The sequence below is a fragment of the Lonchura striata genome, chromosome 19 (assembly GCF_046129695.1).
Source record: "Lonchura striata isolate bLonStr1 chromosome 19, bLonStr1.mat, whole genome shotgun sequence".
Taxonomy (NCBI): Eukaryota; Metazoa; Chordata; class Aves; order Passeriformes; family Estrildidae; genus Lonchura; species Lonchura striata.
Genome location: NC_134621.1, coordinates 6,258,101 through 6,276,932, shown reverse-complemented (window position 1 = coordinate 6,276,932; position 18,832 = coordinate 6,258,101). Strand labels below are relative to the sequence as shown.

The following is an 18,832-nucleotide window of genomic DNA, read 5'->3' as shown; positions in this document are numbered from 1 at the left end:
AGCTCCCGCCCACCCTGGGCCGCACCACTGCGAACCCGCGGGGGGGAATCCCCCACCCGGGAGGCAACAGGCGTCCCTCACCGGCTGCTCCTGGCCTTCCACCGGCACCTCCCCTGCGCATCGCCTCTCTCTGCCAGACACGGCTGCTCTTACACCCCGCAGTCCCTGCCTTGGCGCGGAGCGCCCACCTCCGGTAAGGAATGGTCTCGCCCAGCGTGGGGGGAGGAATATGGCAGCGGGGCCGCTCCGCGCAGCCCGACGGCGGCGGGGGCGTGTCCGCGCCTGCGCAGCCGCGCGCTCGTGTTGTTGATGTACCGGCGGCCGCCGCCGGTCCCGCTCGGCCCCGCTCGGCCCGCGGCGCTCGCAGCGGCCGAACCGCCCGGCCCGTCCCCGCCCCGCCGGGCCCGGCCCCCGCCGCGCCCCCCCGCCGCGCCCCGCCCGCCGCCGCCCGCGCGCGGAGGCAGCGGGCGGCTCCTGCCCATGAGGGCCTGATGGAAAGCACAAAGGAGCTGGTGAGTACCGGAGCCCGCGGGCCGCGCGGGAGGCGGCGCGGGGGCCGGGAGGAGCGCGGCGGGGGCGGGAGCTGAGCGATCCGCGGTGCCCGTGCGGGAGGGGGCCGGGGCCGCCCGCGGGGCGCGGTGCGGGGCCGGGCCCCGCCGGGGTGCGGGGCTGCCGGGGCCGTGCCCGCCGGGCCCGCCGAGGGTCCCGTCCCGGGAGCCGCGGCGGGGTCCGCCCGGGCACGTGGCACCGGCCCGGCTCTGCCCCTTTGTTGCGGGCTCCGGTTTTGTCCCTCGCCCCTCTCCTGCCTCCGAGAAAACTTTCAGCTCCAGCTGCTTCTCCCCCTGCTCCGCTGTCGTGCCGGGTTTCAGTAACTTCCTCCTGCTGTTTCAGCCTTTTAAAGTTCTTCAGCGTGGTCACGATAAGTGCTTGAGAGTTTTCTTTTTTATCAGCACTTCAAAACTTTTGGATTCTTTGCGGCCACTTCCTCCCCTCTCCGTGCGATTTTTGTGTCTTCTGATGTTGTGATTTTGTTATTTTTGCGAGGAGTAGTAAACTCGTGAAACCAGTTTCGCTTTCAGGTTGTTGCTGGAAATGTTTGAAAGTGTAGCAATTTCTGCCCAGCGTGGCTTTGAAAATTAGAAGTCCTGCTACAAATCTTATGCTGATCATAGTGATAAATTCTGTGTGTGAAAAAGCAATTTATTTTAAAATGTGACTGGCAACTGTTGTGATTTTTCAAATCTAAACCTAGTCAAAACTGAAAGCTGCAGGGCAATCTCTTGTATTTAAAATTAAAATTATTTTGCAGGTTTGAGGACCTGCATTTACCTATTAATTGTATTCAACAGTTTGCTTTTGACTTAAATGGAATGGATTAAGGCTATGAGAGTCTAATCTGGAGCCTTCAATGAGAACTAAAATTATATATTCTGTTAAGAAGGCAATAAAACTTGGTAGGTTAATTGTCTTTAGAAGTGTGTAATGTGGGCTGTAGGAAACTATGCAGAGGGATCTTGTCTCCCAAAAACAGTTTGAGTGTTGTTTTTGAGAATATTTGGACTTGTGCACATGCAGAAAGATTGCAAACTGAAAGTAAGAATTCTCTTTGCTGTTCCCTAAAGAACAAGGTGCCTTTGGCAGCAGTGGTAATATGCACAAAAGTTCCTTCTCTTTAGCTTTCATTTCTCTTACCTTCTAAAATTTGATTTAATTTTGCAAGGCTTTTCATATCTCCTGCAAACCACTGCTGCATTCCTTCATTTCTCAGGTAAGTTGGTATACATACTGGGGATGTGGGATCCTTTGCTGAGCCTGGCTCTGAGCACGTGGAATGAATTCAGGTGTTGAAGACTTTGGTTTTGGGTTGGTGGTGGTTTTGGGGTTCTTTATATTTAAATTTGTTTGTTTCATTTGGGGTTTTGTTTGTTTGTTTTAATGGTAACACAGTGTTTAAAGTGAAATATTTGCCTCTTCCTGATACTCCTGTAAGGGCTTTGTAGAAATATAAAAGAGTTTGTAACAGATTTTTAGTTTTATCAAAACTCAGATATTTCACAGATTAATCATCACACCCCCCCTCCAAAATTTCCTGCTAATGTGATATATTTTTTTATGAAAGAGTCTCCCCTCTTGTGTGAAACCCCCTGGGGAAGAGGCTATGGACAAAACCATTGACAAACAGCAGAAACTGGCTTCAGACAAAATGCTGTCATACATAGCAAATGAAGAGACAGGAAAAAACATTTCTGTAATTTTCCAGCAGAGATTTTACTTATAATAAGAGTGGAAGGCACATTTCCAGATAGAGGTGAGTTGCTTATATAAAAAAAGTAAGTTTGGTTGGTTCTGATTTCCAAGAATCCCAAGATGTTTAGTTTTGGGGTCTTTGTTTGTTTTTAATGAAAGCTGAAAGTGTGTTTTCTTTAAATTGGTACCATGTTTGAATTTTCTTTTTTTGGTTATTTTCTGAGGCACAATTAGGCCTCAGAACACAACTCAGTTCCACAGGGACAAGCTACTATTCTACTGTAAATTATTTTGGCCAACTTGCATTCAAAAGAGATAAATTCAAAATAAATTAATTCTGTTGTGGTGTTTCCTTAACATCCAAACCTGAAAGTAAGTTTGTAGCATAAAGCATCAATGAACTATTAGAAACAAAACCTGTGCATCAAATTTAACTTGGAAATACCCTTGGATCCATTAAGGATATGTGATTAAAGTAAATTTGTTTTATGCCAGACCCTTGGCTTGAAGGTTGTGGTGACCTCATTGTTGACCTTGTTGACCCATCTGTCCATAGTTCTGTCCCATTTGAGAGGGTTGGAGCTGAATATGGGAAGTGATGCCTCTGTTCAAGTGCTGGGGTACCTTTGCTGAGCTACAGCTCTTGTACTCCAAGCTCCAAATTGCTGCCATTCTGAGTTCAAACCCCAGGTTGAATTTAAAAGTAGCAATAACCATTTGGAGTGATTTGAAACCTTTCTGTTGCTGTTTTGGATCTTCCTCCTGTGGCCAGCTGCACTTACCCGGGGGCAATAGGTTTGGTTACACAACAATGGGGTGTTGTTTGTGCAAGTTCTTACCTTCAAAACTCTTTTGCATAAATTTTGCCAATGCTTGAGTATAGTCTTCATCAAGACACTAAAGCCATTTCCTAAGTAAGTGTTTGATGTCTAAATAAGATGAAATGGTTTCTGGTTTTGCCATGGATTGCTCACTCTTTGTGCCCATTTTTTGTGTTGTAAGAATAGTTACTAAACTCAAAGAATGTATGCTATAATGTGTTGATCAAATTCAGTGTGTGTGTATATATATGTATATTAAAGTGTATATTTAGAGTGAGAAACTGGTTATTTTCTGATTTGTTTAGAGTTGCCTTCCTGCTTTCAGGGAAACCAGTTTCCTTAGCTATGTTCTTTTTCATACCATTTGCCTCATGTAATGCTTAATTAAGAGTATTTCTTAAAAATATTCTGTTGTCAAGTATTCACAGGGCAGAGGGGAAGAACAGGAAAATGGGAAGTTGGGCAGAATACGAAAGCAGTTCTTAAGGGTTCCTTTCTCCACCCATCACTTCAATAAAGAAAAGTATGCAAGAATCCCCCCCGAGCAAACAGTCTGGGGTAATTTGCCAGTGCTGCTCATGATACATTTCACAGTGCTCTGACTGAAAACCTCTGTTGAGGAATGAGTAATCTTATTAGGAAAATAAATCTTAGCCAGAATGCCTGAAAGTTTGTCTTGTTCTTTTGTTTGTGCATTTCTTCTGCTTAATGTACAGATAAACTCTATTACTGGAGTAGTTACTCAAGCTGCTGCTCTTTTGGCATTAACCAGCTGCAAGGTTCTGTTTCATAGCAAGCCAGGCTCCTGCTCCAAGCAGTTTCTGTGGATAGACAAGAGGTTGGTCCCTGCTTTGTTAGAAGTTGAATACTGTTTGGGTTGTATTTTGAGGAAAAGACAATCTCCTCAGTGTGATTTTTAGTGCTGAGTCCAGCTTTGAAGAGTAGGAAGCTGGCTTTATGTTGATTTAAGGATTGGAGGTTTTTTCTTTTTTTTTTTTTTTGCACACCTCTTTTTGATTCCAAGGACCTGCAGCTCTGTGGGGAGATGCTGCTTTGGACAGACAAGGTGTTGCAGTCATCTGTGATGCCTAAAAGGACTTGTCAAGAACTGCTTGTCCTTCACATGCCTAGAAATGACTTCCAACATTGCTTGTTCTGTTACCTCACCAGGGATGAGATGAGGCTCTTTGATCTGTCATTTCCTGGGTTCTCCTTTTGCCTTTTCCAAAGATAGGAGGGATAACAACGAAGGGAGAATGTGTGCATAGTAGATGGTTCCAATTTCCTGGTATCTCTAGTGAAGCTCACCATAGGGTATTAGAGGCCACCAGCACTTCAGGAACTGTTGATGACATGATTGAGAGCTTCTAGAAGAAGACTGAGGTCCTAGAAAATCAGAAAGGGGGAAGATTTGTAGTTAATTTTCAAAAGAAAAAGGTGGAACCAATTAGCAAGAACTCAGCAGAAATTGCAGGCTGCTGCTGTACTGAAGCAGCTGCTTTATCTTGGTTGTAATTCTGTTTGAAGTATACATTGTCCTTTTTATAAGGATGTGTCTTTGACCTTTGAATTCAAGCAATGCTCCTACTTTTTTCACTTCCAGATGTTAGAGCTCCTTTTCTTTTGTTCATCTGAATTCTGCAGGAAGGGTTATCAAAGCTTCCTCTTGTTCACTTTTTTCCTTACAAATGCTGTGTTTCAACATGGGTTAAAAAGAATCTCTGTGGTGTTTATTATCAAAATATAAGTGTTTTGATCTGCTCTAACAAAATTCCAGCATAGGGATTTGTATATCATCTTCCCTAACTTTCACCTACTTATGCTGGTTTCTTTCCTGCAAACTCTGCCTTTTTGAAATCTCACAAAACATTTTGAGTAGTTTCCCCAATTGCAATCCAGATAATAACTACAAATTAACATTAAGAATATCCTGCATAAATTATCTGACAAGAGCTGGGATACAATTTTTTTATAAAAACTACAGTATTATTTTAAAATTATAAGCAGAACAACTGATTTGAATTGCAGATTTGTTATTCAATAATTTTGAATTGGAACAGTTTGGCTGAATATTAAGTAAATGGAAAGGTAATACATGAGGTTTGTTTTGACAGTGTAGTTAAACTCAAAAACTTGATGATTGCTAGTACTGAAGTTGTATAAAACTGAAGAATGATTTTTCCTAATTGACCACCCAACTTTCCATTTACAAAGAGAAGCTGTTTTCCTTCCCATCTGTGGATATTTTGGCAAAGAGAGCTTAGCAGTAATAATGAGGTACTAAATGGAAGTGATGCAAAAGAACAACAGAAAGAGCCAGGTGCACTGTTGTAGTTACCTTGCCCTGTGCTTCAGCTTCTGGTCTTCCACCTTGCCCCCAGCTTCCCAGTTCTTCCACCTTCCCTGGCAGTGGGAGCAGAGCTGGCTTGGGGAGTTGGAAGGACTGGGAATGGGCTGCACTTTAATTCCTTCTTAGTGGCAACAGCATTTAAGACCTGAGCAAAGTTACCACCTTATAGGTCCAGAGTTCTTCTCCAGTCTGGAGTGGGAAGAGATATCCTGAGACAGGCTTGTACTGCAGCTCTGTAAGAGGGCTGAAGCCATAGGATCACACCTCGGTGTAGGATGAGGCCCTAATCTCCTGGTGAAATCAGACCAGCTGTTTTAGAGGATGAGGACATGAGCAGGGAGATCCTTCATTGGGCTTTGAAGCACCACAAGTATCTGTCCATGAAACCTCCTATGCATCACAGTGCTTTGGTAGTACTGCTGGGAATGGTTCATATGGAATCACAATTTATATCTTTGCAGAGACTGTGGTGAAGAGAGCTTAAATACTGTGAGATATTAAGGAGTTCCAGAAATCTTGAGGAAGATGACTAGTTTTCATCTTCTGCTCTGAAAATTCCTGGCAGTGTTGGCAGGACACTGTATCCATGGCGATGTTGTGCTCATCTTCTGCCTTAAGCTGCACACATGTGCACACACAAACAAGTCACTGGTCATGCATGTAGGTGGCAGATGGGACAGGTGACACTGCTGCCAGCATGGGTCAGGGCTGAGCTTTGCCATGGCTCAGTGTTTCCTCTAACAATCCCATGGGCTTGTTTCAGGTTATGACCTATCCTAAATTTGATTTGATTTAATACAATTCTAATTTTTTTTTTTTTTTTGCTGGAGAGTATAATCATAATTAACATTATACTGACTTGGTTGTTTTGTTTCAGAATTACTGTGTGTTTAAAGTGTTTGCCTTATTGCATAAGCTTTTGTGCTTACTGGGTTTCTGAGAATTTTTTTTAATAATTGCATTGGGTCAGTGTGGAAATCAGTTTTCCCTTGTACCTATTAGGAAATTCTTCCATAATAGGATTTATTTAGATTGCAAAGTAGAATATATTATAATAAAGGCACAACATGGCAGAAAAAGGCTTGAACAAGATCTAACAATAAAGATGTTCAGGCATATGCTCTAGGAAAGGGATTTGGGGAATTGTGATGAAATCTTGAAGCTATGAATCCAAATGCAATTTAAGAAGGAAAAGCCCAATCACATTACCTTTCTCTCTACACTGACTTTTAAATAAAATTAGCTCTTGGAAAGGGAAGTTGAGCCAAAGGCTTTCCTAATTTTTCTTGTTTTCTTGTCTATACTTCACTCCCCTAACTTGTGCTTTTATTGTAGAATTTCTTTGTTTTCTCTTTATTTCCTCCCAAACTTAGTAGATACTAAGATTATGGAAATAATATAAAGTTGTTCTTTTAGCTTAATGAGGGCAGTTCACATAGGAGTAGTCTTGCTTCAATAGAGCTGTGTAAGATATTAATAAGTGAAAGCTGTCACTTTATCAAAATGTATGTGGTGGATGTGCCTCAGAAAAAGTGCATCAGTTAATCTCTTGCTTCTTTACTGTCTTTGCTGGAAATTGCTTAACTGTCATGTCTTCTGCAAAATTGTGTGGTTTTATCCTACTTCAGATTTTTTTATTATAGAAAAACTATTATGTAACAAGTTTTTTGTATATGACAGTGGCAAATTAGTCACCTTTCTCTCTTTCAGCATTTGTACAGACCCTATTGCCATAGTAACTGAGCTCTTCATAATGGTTAATGTATTAATCCTCTGAACAGCCCTGTGAGCTGGAGAGGTGTTCCTGCTTCACACGGGAGTCACGGAATCATAGGGGAGCTAAGTGATTTATGGATAACCCCACCAGCCAATAAGAGCAGAGAGCCTCTCATTCCTTTTGCTGTGGTATAAGTGCCCTCTTGATTGAACTGTCTTTTCTCTGCCCAGCTTTCTCAAATGAAGGAATTTTAGTGGAATTGCTGCAGCCATCTGTAATGTGCTCATTTGCATATAAGATCGGTGTGGCTGTCAGTGTTCAGCTCATCAGACTTAATGAACTCTAAAGATACCAAGGAAATTAAATGTATGGATGGCTCCTGTGTATTTTCAGTGGATCATGAGAAAGATTTTTTTTCTTTTTGTATATCACAACACCAAAAATTGGCCAGTTTTGATTATACCAATGCTCACATAATTGGCAATACATGGTTCATGTCTGTGCTGATACAGCAGTGCCTTAGAATATCTGCTTTTGAAGACTGACCTGTGAAACTTTTTAAGCTTGACTTTGAAATATTTCCATTCAGAACATTCTGCTATTCTCTGTTTTTTGTTGTTGTTTGGTTATTTTTAATTTTTAGACAGAACATAGTTCCCGAGTGGAAAGAAAACGCCAAGACTCGTTCGGGATGTTTGACGGTTATGATAGTTGTAGTGAGGACACCAGCAGCAGCTCCAGTTCAGATGAAAGTGAGGAGGAGGTTGCTCCTTTGCCATCCAGTCTCCCAATTATCAAGAACAATGGGCAAGTTTATACTTATCCAGATGGCAAATCTGGCATGGGTGAGTATGTACTGTGTGGGTGCAAGGAGCTGGGTTGTGAGGGTCCCATCCCAAATGTTGGTCCCACTGAAAAGGGACCAAAGCAGCTAAAGGGTTGGAGTTGGATGGTTCTGGGAAGGAGAATTCTTTGGGTTCTGCAAAACTGAAATAAGAGAGGGTTTGAAACCTGCTGTCAGGGAGGAAATAGTATGGGAACATCTGCCCTCCTGTTAAATGTTGTTGTGTTTGCACATGCATGTGTGTATTCTCATGTGCATCAGTTTTGTTCTTGGAGCTTTGAGGAAAATGTCAGTGTGTTGTGTCTATGCCGGGGCATGCCTTCTCTCTACCCTTTATGTTACAGGTACAATACATTTAAATATTTCTTCCTATACTAGGAAAACTTCATTACTGCTATGGTATAAAAACTGTTAGTGTTTACCTGTTCACTCCTCACTAGCTGTGAGCTGGAGAATACTAGAAAAATAAATTAAAAGGGAAGAGTTCTTTTATCAGGGAAGAATATTTTATGTGAAATCCTAGTGATTAGTGTAGAGCTTTCTCTGGGCAGAATTGGGGTGTTGTCTGACTGGCATTAGTTGGTCTCCAGGTCTTACCCATATACACTGTGGGTGATGCTGTCCATCTCTGAAACATTATTCTAGGCAGAAAAAAACCATTAGTGGGCTGGAGTACTTGGGATACACTAATTTATTAATCAAACAGTAGATCTGGTTTTATTTCAGTTTGGAAGTATTCAATATTTAGAGGAAACCAAGATTGGCAAGCCCAGATTCAAAGCAGATGCTTCCTTGAAAACAGTGAAAAATCAAAAATCGGCTTGAGCTGATTTAGCTGGGTCATTCATTTGCATGGGGGTGAAATTAATAGTGAGCAGAAAGAGGCACTGTTTCATCAATGAACTTGAGGTTCTTGCCGTTTCACTGTTATTTGTGGTGGTGTTTTAAATTTTTTTCCCTGTGCAATTTTCTTTGGGGTCGAGCCCTCAGAAACTGTTTGACGGTGCCACCTCCAGGACCTTCATTCTCTCCTTTATGTTCTGAATTTTTACTGCTATTTTTAACTACACTCTTAATATTTTAAGGTTTTTTTTCTCTCCTCTGATTAGCTACGTGTGAGATGTGTGGGATGGTTGGTGTCCGGGATGCTTTTTACTCTAAAACCAAGCGCTTCTGCAGCGTGTCGTGCTCCAGAAGCTATTCCTCCAACTCCAAGAAGGCCAGCATTCTGGCCAGGCTTCAGGTAGCGGTACAGACACCGTTTTCTTTACATCCTTTCTGTCCTCTCTGGTGGTAAAATTGGGTATTTGTACAGATGGCTGCATGTTTTAAGATCAGTTTTCTTGGGTTTGAGGGTTTTCTTTATAGAGTTGCAAAATAGGTATATGTCCATTGACTTAAATATTAATCAAGTAATCATCAAGGCATGTTTGAGTATTCAAGAAAAGATAGAGAAATGTCAAGAAATATCATTATACCTTGTCTCAAATTCATTGCAATAAATGCCAAGAAATTTCATTTGCTATAAGTTAGATTAAAAGTTCTTCCTTTTGACCTGCTTTTAAGAGATATCTTTTTTTCAGGTAAACAACAGTGAATCTATAGTGCTGTTCAAGTTGGGATAGTAGTACAAAAGTCATCTTTTGGACACTCCTTACTACTGGTTTTTAAATTTATTTTATAATGCATGTGTGATTCTTAGTCTCTGTGTACTTCTGATTTTAGTTTAAATCTGTCAAAGATAGCTGCAGACCTGTGGAAATTTCCTGTTAGGAGTTTAGAAAGATGTTATTGACTTGGGTTGTTTGTTTTTTTTTTTTAGGGTAAACCTCCAACAAAGAAGGCTAAAGTTCTACAAAAACAGCCCTTAGTGGCTAAATTAGCAGCATATGCCCAGTACCAAGCAACTTTACAAAACCAGGCAAAGACAAAAGCAGGTAACAGCATATAAATGGAGCTGAAACAAAAACACTGAAAGATTTGTGCATCATGAGCAGCTTCCTAACTGAAATAACTTTCCCTTAGCAGCTGTCCCTGTGGAAGGTTTCAGCTGGGGTAACTACATCAATAGTAATAGCTTTACAGCAGCACCTGTTACCTGCTTTAAACACGTGAGTATTTCTCAGTTTGTGCTTTCCTTCTTCTCTGTGTGTCTATAAGCAAGTCTGTGGAAGTTCTTGAATTCATTTTTTCAAAACATTCATGTCAAAATTTTTCATGATTTATGAAATATAACTGAATATGATTACTTTTTAGGTAATTTATCTGTCCTTTAAAATCATTCTGAACACCATCAGTTACTTTCATCTTATGTACACTCTCATAAATAAAAAGGCTCTTACATACTTGAGAATTGTTTTTCTTATGTCCAAGTCACAAATCATCCTGTGTATTGCAGAATAACAAACCAGCCAAGTCAAGCTGTACTGAAAACAGTTACAGAAGGCTTTTTAGGTTAAGTCAGGCTTGTTATATTGTGTTGGACTGATCTTTTCATTGCATATTTATATTTGGGGCTTTCTTTCTTAATTTTTAGTCAGATTCTCCCTGTCAGTCATGCTGACAGGTAGTCTAGTATAGGGGAAAATTAAGGCTGTCTAGAAATCTGAAATTTAAAAAGTTGGTTTTCTTTGTTTTAGAGTTTCAGAAATTTCAGGCAAAAAGACATTCTTTAATGACTGAGGAAATAAGGGGTTGGGAAAATACTTAGAGCCATCTGTATTTAATGTGTTTATAAAATTCCAGTAATTAGACATTAGACTAACAATTAAAATATTGTCAGTACTTTCTGTCTCTTAAGTAAAAGAATTGACAGAAGATGTTTTCTTAGCATATTTTTTAATTTGAGAAGTTAAAGCATACTGTATTACAAAATTTTTGTCTTGCTCTAAATTATGTGCTGAAAGTTGTAATCAAAACAAACATTTTGCTTCATGGAAGTTGTCCATGAGAGAGAAGAGAAATATTTTCTCTCCTGCTCAGGAATTCCTGCTGAGCCCTCTCAGATCATAAAGCAGTGGGAGTTGAGGGCTCCTGGCAGTTGGCACTCTGTGAATAGTGCCCTTTATGCTCAGAGGCCTCAGCTACTGCCCAGAACAGAGCCTTGCGTTAGGGGAACTTGGGGAGTTTGTATCAAATTCCACGTGCTTGAGTCAGCATGTTTGCACTGTGCTTTCACAGCTATGTACATGTAATAAGTGAATTCATAGTCCATATCAAAAAGTATCATTTGATAACATGGGCTGTGCTATTCTATTTACAAACATCTCACTGTGGGTGACATCCTCTATTAGAGACAGCTACAATTGTTAGATCACTTGTAAATTATACTATGTCGTTACATTTTATTAAAATCAGTTGTATCTTTCTCACCGCTTCATCTGCACACTGCCCCAGTAATGTGAACCAAGACCACACTCATGGTCACATTGTACCTCAAAAATTTTCACAAGATTATGGCAACAGTGCTACCAAGTAGCCTTTGTTTCTTTTCTGTCCTCATTTTCCTTTTCCATACAAGTAAAATGCAAATCATGCAGTTTTCTTTGGAGATTTCTATTTCTTTGATGGATATGAGTTAGTGTTATAAGGGTATGATTTGCATTTAACTTTGCTGTAATTATTTCTTTGAAAAATACATTATTTAGACCAGTCAGAATCTGAAAAACACGTCAGTGCTCTTTTGTTAGGTCCTTCGCTTTGTCCCACTCTCCACTGATAATTAAACAGTATTCTTTTTGACTTTCTGGAAAGATTATTTCCGTTTTCTGTATACTGTATTGCTTTGATTTGTAAAAGTTTGTATTAGTTGATGTTTCTTCACCATCCATATTACGGATTTGATACACCTGTATGTGTGTGATGGAATATATAAAGCTTATTCTGCTCAAGATCAAAGTTTTGAGTCGACAGTAAAATGACATACCTACCCTTAAATTCATCATTAAATAAAATATATTGAATTTACTGGTTATACTGGATATATCTTTATGGATATTTGATAGGGAACATTAGGATCAATATTAAATAAAATTTCAAGAAATTATGAGATGTGAGATTTTGCTTGTTTTTTTTAATAACCTGGCATATTTCAGTATCTCAGGTCTGATGTAGAATTCACACATCAGTTTCTCTAGTTTTGTTTTCTTCCTGGGAAGTTATTTCTTTCAATTTAAAACAGCTACATTTTAGAATTAAAGTATCTAAATATTGGGAAGTTCTTTCTCTTTATGATAAGGATTAATTTCAAAGTATTTTGATGTGCTTTTTGTGCTTCCATGTTACATTTATTCCAGACTTGAGTGTTGAGCAACACTAACGAAATTCAGTGGCAATAGAGTCGCCATGCCCATGACTTCAGCTTTCAGTAAACTGAAGTAGGGAACTGCTTTGGTTTATATCCTACAGGAAGCCCATGACAATGCCAGAATTCCCATTTGTGCACCTTGCAGCCTCTTTTTTTATTTTGTCAAATTGCATTAATCAGGCACACAGCAGTAGCTGCTGCAAGGAGAAAAACTCAATGTTTTTAATATTGAGTTATAGCTTAGTCACATACAGTGAGCTCATTGCTGGCCTGCATTCACTTTTTCTCCTCTAAACACGTTTTACTCTTTTCTATAGTTGCTTTTATTAGTTCAAACCATTCCTACAACTGAAAGCAAATTACAGTGGTTTGAGTTACTTCTCAGTACTACTTACTGGAAAATTTTATGCATAATTAAGAGCAATTATTTATTTTCACTCTGTTTCTAATGAGAGGCACATTTACTGAAGTACTTTCTTCCACCTGAATTTTAGTCTGAGCTGAAATATTTTCATTCTCTTGATTTCATCTGTTTTTAAACTATATCCAGTGATTTAAGGGAGGATTTCCAGGATGCTACACTGGGTGGCAGTGTTCTGCTTTGGCGGTGTTTGTTTAAATCATTTTTGCATGTTTTCTCCTCTGGCATTACCTGTTGGGGCACTGCTCACACACGAGGTTTCAGCATTCCATACAATTCAGGAACTGGTAGCATCACCATCAGGATTTGCCATTAAAATCCTGATTTAATTTAAATTCTGGAATTATGGCAGTGTTGATGCCATCCAAAACTTCTAGAAGCCACTTATTTAAGCCATGTGAGCTCTTTATTCAGGTGCATATGTGGAATACTTGGCCTTTAGGTGCTCCTGTCAAACAGGCCCTTCCTGACTGCACCTTACCTTGCAGAGAAGGCCCTTGGTGCTCACAGATAGAGCCCTCCCAGGTCATGTCCCGGAGCAGGAAGCCAGGAACCAGCTCTTCCTTGTTTGGGAGTGATGTGAAGTGGATCTCTTCGTCATGAGTCTGAAAGGTAAATTTGTTCTTACCTGTAAATGATGGTTCTGCTAGTTCACACTATGCCAATCCAGACTGCAGTCACCTTCCAGCCAGCAGATAAGTAAGACTTAACACTTCTCTAGTGCATTTGGAGTTTTTAAAAGCACTCTTTGAACATTGATTTATCAGATGAGACAGAGGAGAGATGAAGGAAGATGGCTGTCACAGCCCTGGGTTATCCAGGTCTTCCTGTTTCAGGAATGTCCCTAATGAGTGAAGGAGACTAAGACAGTACAGTGTAGCAGGTGTGCTGTAAACCATCCCTCAGGACAGTGTCATTGTCTGACATTTCAGCAGTGATGCTGCACAGGATGGCTTCCTTTTTGAAAGGGTGAGCCATATGGATTGGTGTAGGAGAACTAGCAGAACCAATGTTTTCACAGACAAGGACAAATTTAACTTTCTGCTATTTCCGTCTATACCAATCCACGCTCTGGAAATGAAATTTCCATTATAGGTTGATGTCAGGAGAAGTGTTTTGATATACTGTTCTCTCCAAATCAACTGAATAGATGAGCAGGCAATAAAATGTACTTCACTTCAGTGCAGCTGGATTATGAAATTAGTCAGCACTGTTATTTTTGATTGTTTGGCCTCATCTTTCTTTACAGGCAACAAGATTTGCTAAAATGCACGGTTTGAAAAGTTTATTTCCTCAATTCAATTCAAAAACCTACACGTGTCAGTTTAGGGAGGGTAGTGATCACAGGATGGGACTTAAGTTGTAGCTGCCTATTTTGTTTGTGAAAATAAGCCATCATCTTTTCAGTTGGATTTTTCTCTGGCTGCAGTTGGCAGAAGAGAGCTCTGTGGTCTAGACTGGTGTAGATGGGACATAGCAGAACATGAAGAGACCAGGCTTCAAGAATAGAAACTGGCATGCCTACATTTCCTTTAAGAGTTGAAATTAGTTTTAAGTTTTGTATAACCTCAAATGCTTCAACTAGTGAAGGGTTTCCTTTTTTTAAGATAAATTCAGCTTCTAGTGCTGCTAATGGCAATTGCTGATTGCCAGCAAAATTCCAGTGTTGTCATTTTCAGTCATTCAGGATTAATCCAGATTGATTAATCTTCACTTGTAGCTTCTATGCAGTTAGAGGCTATTCCCACCGAGTGATTCAGTTCTCTGGGGTCACCAAGAGTTTTGTGAATGAGACAGTGCAGAGCCAGGGGATCCCTCCTATCAGTCCCAGATAAGAATTAATTTTTCTCAGAATTTTTGTGGCTGTTGTTATAAAACACCCAAAATATGAATCTCTCTCTCCTGGGTAGTCTCAAGTTTAATGCAGACTGAGAAATTTTCTAGCTTGTTAACATTATAACTTGTGTTGACTTACTGTTAAGAATTTAGGTTCTTCAGCACTGTGCATTTCTCTTATCTACAATACCATCTTTGATTGACATTTCGTTATGCTCTGTTCAACAAAATGTTCTTGTGGAGATAGCAAACTAAATGTGATTTCTATCACCAGCTTCTGCAAACCCTTACAAGTTCATCAGGTGGATATTTCTTCTTGTTCCTAACATATTCCTCACAATGTAAGGGATCTTGCTGTGCCTTTCCTTCTGGTGTTCATTAAAAAGGTGCCACTCAGAGCCTTCTGTTCTTTTTGTCTGCTCCACGGAGTGATCACTTGCAGGTGATGTGAAAGCCTGTTCCTCTGAGAGGAGGTGAACAGTGGGTGATAAACCCCACCATAATAAATCATCAGAATATATTAAAGAAATAATTTTTAGGTGTTCTTCCAGCAGCATGCATGACTTGCAGAATTTAATGGTTTTGATGTCTGTGCTTATAGGTACCATGATTTTCTTGCAAGTAGAATTGCATAGCAATTTCCACCATTCTTACTAACGTCAGTAGTTTCTTCCTAATTGAAACATCATAGAATAAAACTGACCTTTGAGAATGTACAGTTTGTGCTCAACTGCTATTTAAACTTGGAATACTATGGGTTTTTTTCAGTAAATACACAGGAATAATTGGATACAGTTACAGAATTATGCATAGTTGTCAAATCAAAACAAAAGTAGGTTCTCATAGAAACAGTGGTTTCTAACCATGTATTTGTTATATGTATATTGAATGTTTTGTCTTTTTAAGTTGCTTGCAGCACACTGAGATAACAGAAAATTAATATTTTCACATGGTGAGCTGATGACTTTTTAACCCCAACCTTGACAGGCACCTATGGGGACTTGCTGGGGTGATATTGCAGAAGGAGTGCGAGTGGAGGTTCCAAACTCTGACTGCAGCCTACCTACCAAAGTCTTCTGGATAGCTGGAATTGTAAAATTAGCAGGTAAATGTGTTTTAGTTGCAATTAAATAATCAAAAGAACTGTGTGAAGAGATCAAGTACTTTAGTCAGTGATCACGTGGTGAGAGTAATGTTGACACTGGTCAGGTTGGCAGAGCTGTGTCTGTGGGTTATACATTGTAGTGCTGTCACTGTTCTACTGTGATGCTTGAGAATGTCTCTCCTTGGTTTGGTTTTTTTAGTATTGCCTCAGAGTGCAGTAAGAGCAGAGCAGAGCAGAAAGGAGACATGGTATAAGAGCTGTCAGGAAGCCTCATTATACAAATTACTTTTCTGGGTAAAAAGTTAGAAATTCAAGATTACAGATCTAAGATATGAAAAAGCAGATACTGTGCGTAATTAATTCTAAGATATGAAAAAGCAGATACTGTGCGTAATTCATTTTGGCTCTTTTGTGCAACTTCTAAAGCTTTATAGTTCAAGGATTTTAGTCTTATTTAAATTTACTTACAGGATAATACATGCACATTTATCAAAGTAATCAATTCTGTGCATTAGTAGCATCCAAAAAATAACCTTGCTATAAAAGCCTTGCTATTAAAAATTACATTTAGAAAACCAATGTAATGTACATGATGATTGGTCAGGAAATATTCATATGTATTTTATAATCTTGTTTCATTATTGTATTTTTTTTAAATGCTCTCTTTCAGGCTACAATGCTCTGCTGAGATATGAAGGCTTTGAAAATGATTCAAGTCTTGACTTCTGGTGCAACGTTTGTGGGTCTGACATTCACCCAGTTGGTTGGTGTGCAACCAGTGGGAAGCCCTTAGTTCCTCCTCGAAGTATGTAAATAGCAGTCTTACTGACTGATTTCAAAGTCTCTTTATTAAACTAAATTTGCTAATTGTCCAGATATCAAAATATTCTTTTACCATAACTCTTTCAACAGCTATGAATTAATAATTTTAACTTTTGACTGATGCCATATTTCTTGGAGCAGCCCATCTGATGTGACTCAAAGCTTTTAACATCGGTGTGGCAGCAGTTTGCTAATCAGTGATGGGAACATGCACTGATTTTATTTATACTTTGTTATTAAGTTGTTTACCCTGGCCCATAAACTTAATCTCGGATAGCATTCATTCTCTTAAGAGCCTTTTTGTCACTATTGTAATCTAGGCCTTTTAATAGTAATCTGGGATTTCTTCATTACATATTCCAGACTCTAATATTGTCTCTACCAGGCGCAATTAAAAACTAGTGGCTTATTTTTTTCCCCTTCATTTGCAACAGCCATCCAGCACAAATACACAAACTGGAAAGCTTTTCTAGTGAAACGACTTACTGGTGCCAAAACACTTCCTCCTGACTTTTCTCAGAAGGTAAGGCTGATCCAGTATCAATGATGTTCTGCAAGGAAAACTGCAGTACAGTGTGAAGAACTGAAATATTTTGCAGTTGCACATTAGCTCCTCTTGCAATGAAGGAGGTACAGTAATTTCTTCCCTTAGGTACAGTTTTCTTTGGAATCCTTTCTCCAGTTATGTCCACACTTGTCAGTATGTATTTGATAAACTGTTTGCTCTAGAAAGAATAGCTCTCTGTAAAAACTAGTTGGTCTATTTTGATTTTAAAATACCCCACTTAAAAAATCTACAGAAAACCCAGAAGCGCTTATGAGTGTGTTATTTAAGAAAACTGAAAACTGATTTTTCTAATTCAGGATTTTTTTTTTAATGAACTATTTCAAGAAACTGAACAGAATATGTTAATATAGCATGGATGTAGAAGGAATGAAGAGCATACTTTTAAATCTTTTCCTGCTCTGGACTAGGTTTCTTTCTGTCTTGGTCACGTCTTCAGGTGTGGCAGCTGCTGTATGGTGTGCTGGAAATTTACTTGCCAATACTGTGAGATGATGGTGTATATAGTTCTTAGTAGAAATATGGGACTTAATTTGTTGTTTTACACTGCATGTAATGTTTTAAAACCAACCAAAATGCCTTTCTGCAGTTGTTGATTTTTATTTTAAAATTGGCTCAGTTAGAAGCCAAATTAAATTGGCAAAATATCAGTCCTTTGGAGAGTTTGTCATGAAGTTAGCAAGTGACAGATGCCGATTTTTAAATACAGTCTGTTTTCACAAAGCAGGTTAACATCTGTTTCCTTTTTTTTGTGTATTTTGAAGAAATACTTTTGTAAATGGCCAGTTTTAATTATGTTGAAGGTTTATTTTCCATGCCTTAAAATGAAGCATTTAGTCCTGTTTTTAAAATGTTGTATTTTGAGTGGATGACAAAGTAAGAACAAAAGATCTTGAGGTTTTTCTGGTTAAAGTTGTTTCTCAAGGTAACTTCACCCATTGTTAACAACTGAACGAACATTCATTATGTCAATGGAAAGTTCCTTGAATTTATGTGAGAATTGTATCTCATCTTAAGGGATGACCTTGAAAAAATTAAAGCATTTTAGGATGTGTTCTTAATTTTCTGAAATATTTTGTTACAATGAAATCGAAGACAAATAATTTGCGTCATTTCTCCAGATTGGTTAACGAGTCCTTCAGTTAACTGACAAGTGCATCAATACTGTGCTTTAAAAGACAGGAAATGGAAAACCAGAGGATATTATTCTTACAGAATGTGTGTTTTGTGTTGTTTCAAGGTGTCTGAGAGTATGCAGTACCCGTTCAAAACCTCCATGAGGGTGGAAGTAGTGGACAAGACGCATCTGTGCCGGACGAGGGTGGCGGTGGTGGACAGCGTTGTTGGGGGCCGCCTGAGGTTGGTGTATGAAGAGAGTGAGGACAAAACTGATGACTTCTGGTGCCATATGTACAGCCCACTCATTCATCATATTGGCTGGTCTCGCAGTATAGGACACAGGTTCAAAAGATCTGGTAAGTTTGGGTTGGGTTAGAAGTTTTGTAGCCAGTGTGGGCTGAGAGGAGTGTAGCTTAAGCAGTTCTGTTGCTATATACAATTCATCAAACTACCTTGAATATAATTCTTGAAAATGTTATGTAATGTAGCCCAGGAGTTTTACCAATTTTATGACACTCAGTTAAAAATATAAATAACATATTATACAGCAGTGGAAAAGCCACAATAACCTTTAAGTGGATTTCTAGTGTTTAGAAGATTCAATGATAAACAGAGGCCAGCAAACTGTAGGCATAAAAACCTTTAATGCACAATTCAAGCTTGGTAAACTTCAGTAAAC

At 39.4% G+C, this 18,832-nt stretch overlaps 1 protein-coding gene across 10 annotated transcripts in view; it reads left to right on the top strand.

The window, feature by feature from the left end:
* The first annotated feature begins 422 nt into the window (after nt 1-422).
* The window catches only part of MBTD1 (mbt domain containing 1), a 35,568-nt gene continuing 17,158 nt past the window's right edge, over nt 423-18,832 (top strand). For 3 of the 10 annotated variants that reach the window (XR_002467778.2, XR_002467777.2, XM_021555221.2), the window contains exons 1-9: nt 424-512; nt 7,779-7,980; nt 9,089-9,228; nt 9,802-9,916; nt 10,005-10,090; nt 15,530-15,647; nt 16,318-16,452; nt 16,904-16,992; nt 18,275-18,509. Coding sequence is in view for 8 of the 10 variants with exons in the window: in XM_021555221.2 (XP_021410896.1) it covers nt 492-512; nt 7,779-7,980; nt 9,089-9,228; nt 9,802-9,916; nt 10,005-10,090; nt 15,530-15,647; nt 16,318-16,452; nt 16,904-16,992; nt 18,275-18,509 (1,141 nt within the window). In the remaining 2 variants the exon portion in view is untranslated. Of the gene's footprint in view, nt 513-740; nt 2,309-2,330; nt 3,907-7,778; nt 7,981-9,088; nt 9,229-9,801; nt 9,917-10,004; nt 10,091-15,529; nt 15,648-16,317; nt 16,453-16,903; nt 16,993-18,274; nt 18,510-18,832 lie in introns of those variants that run through there. The other 7 variants (XM_021555268.2, XM_021555258.2, XM_021555252.2 and 4 more) reach the window with 7 other exon arrangements.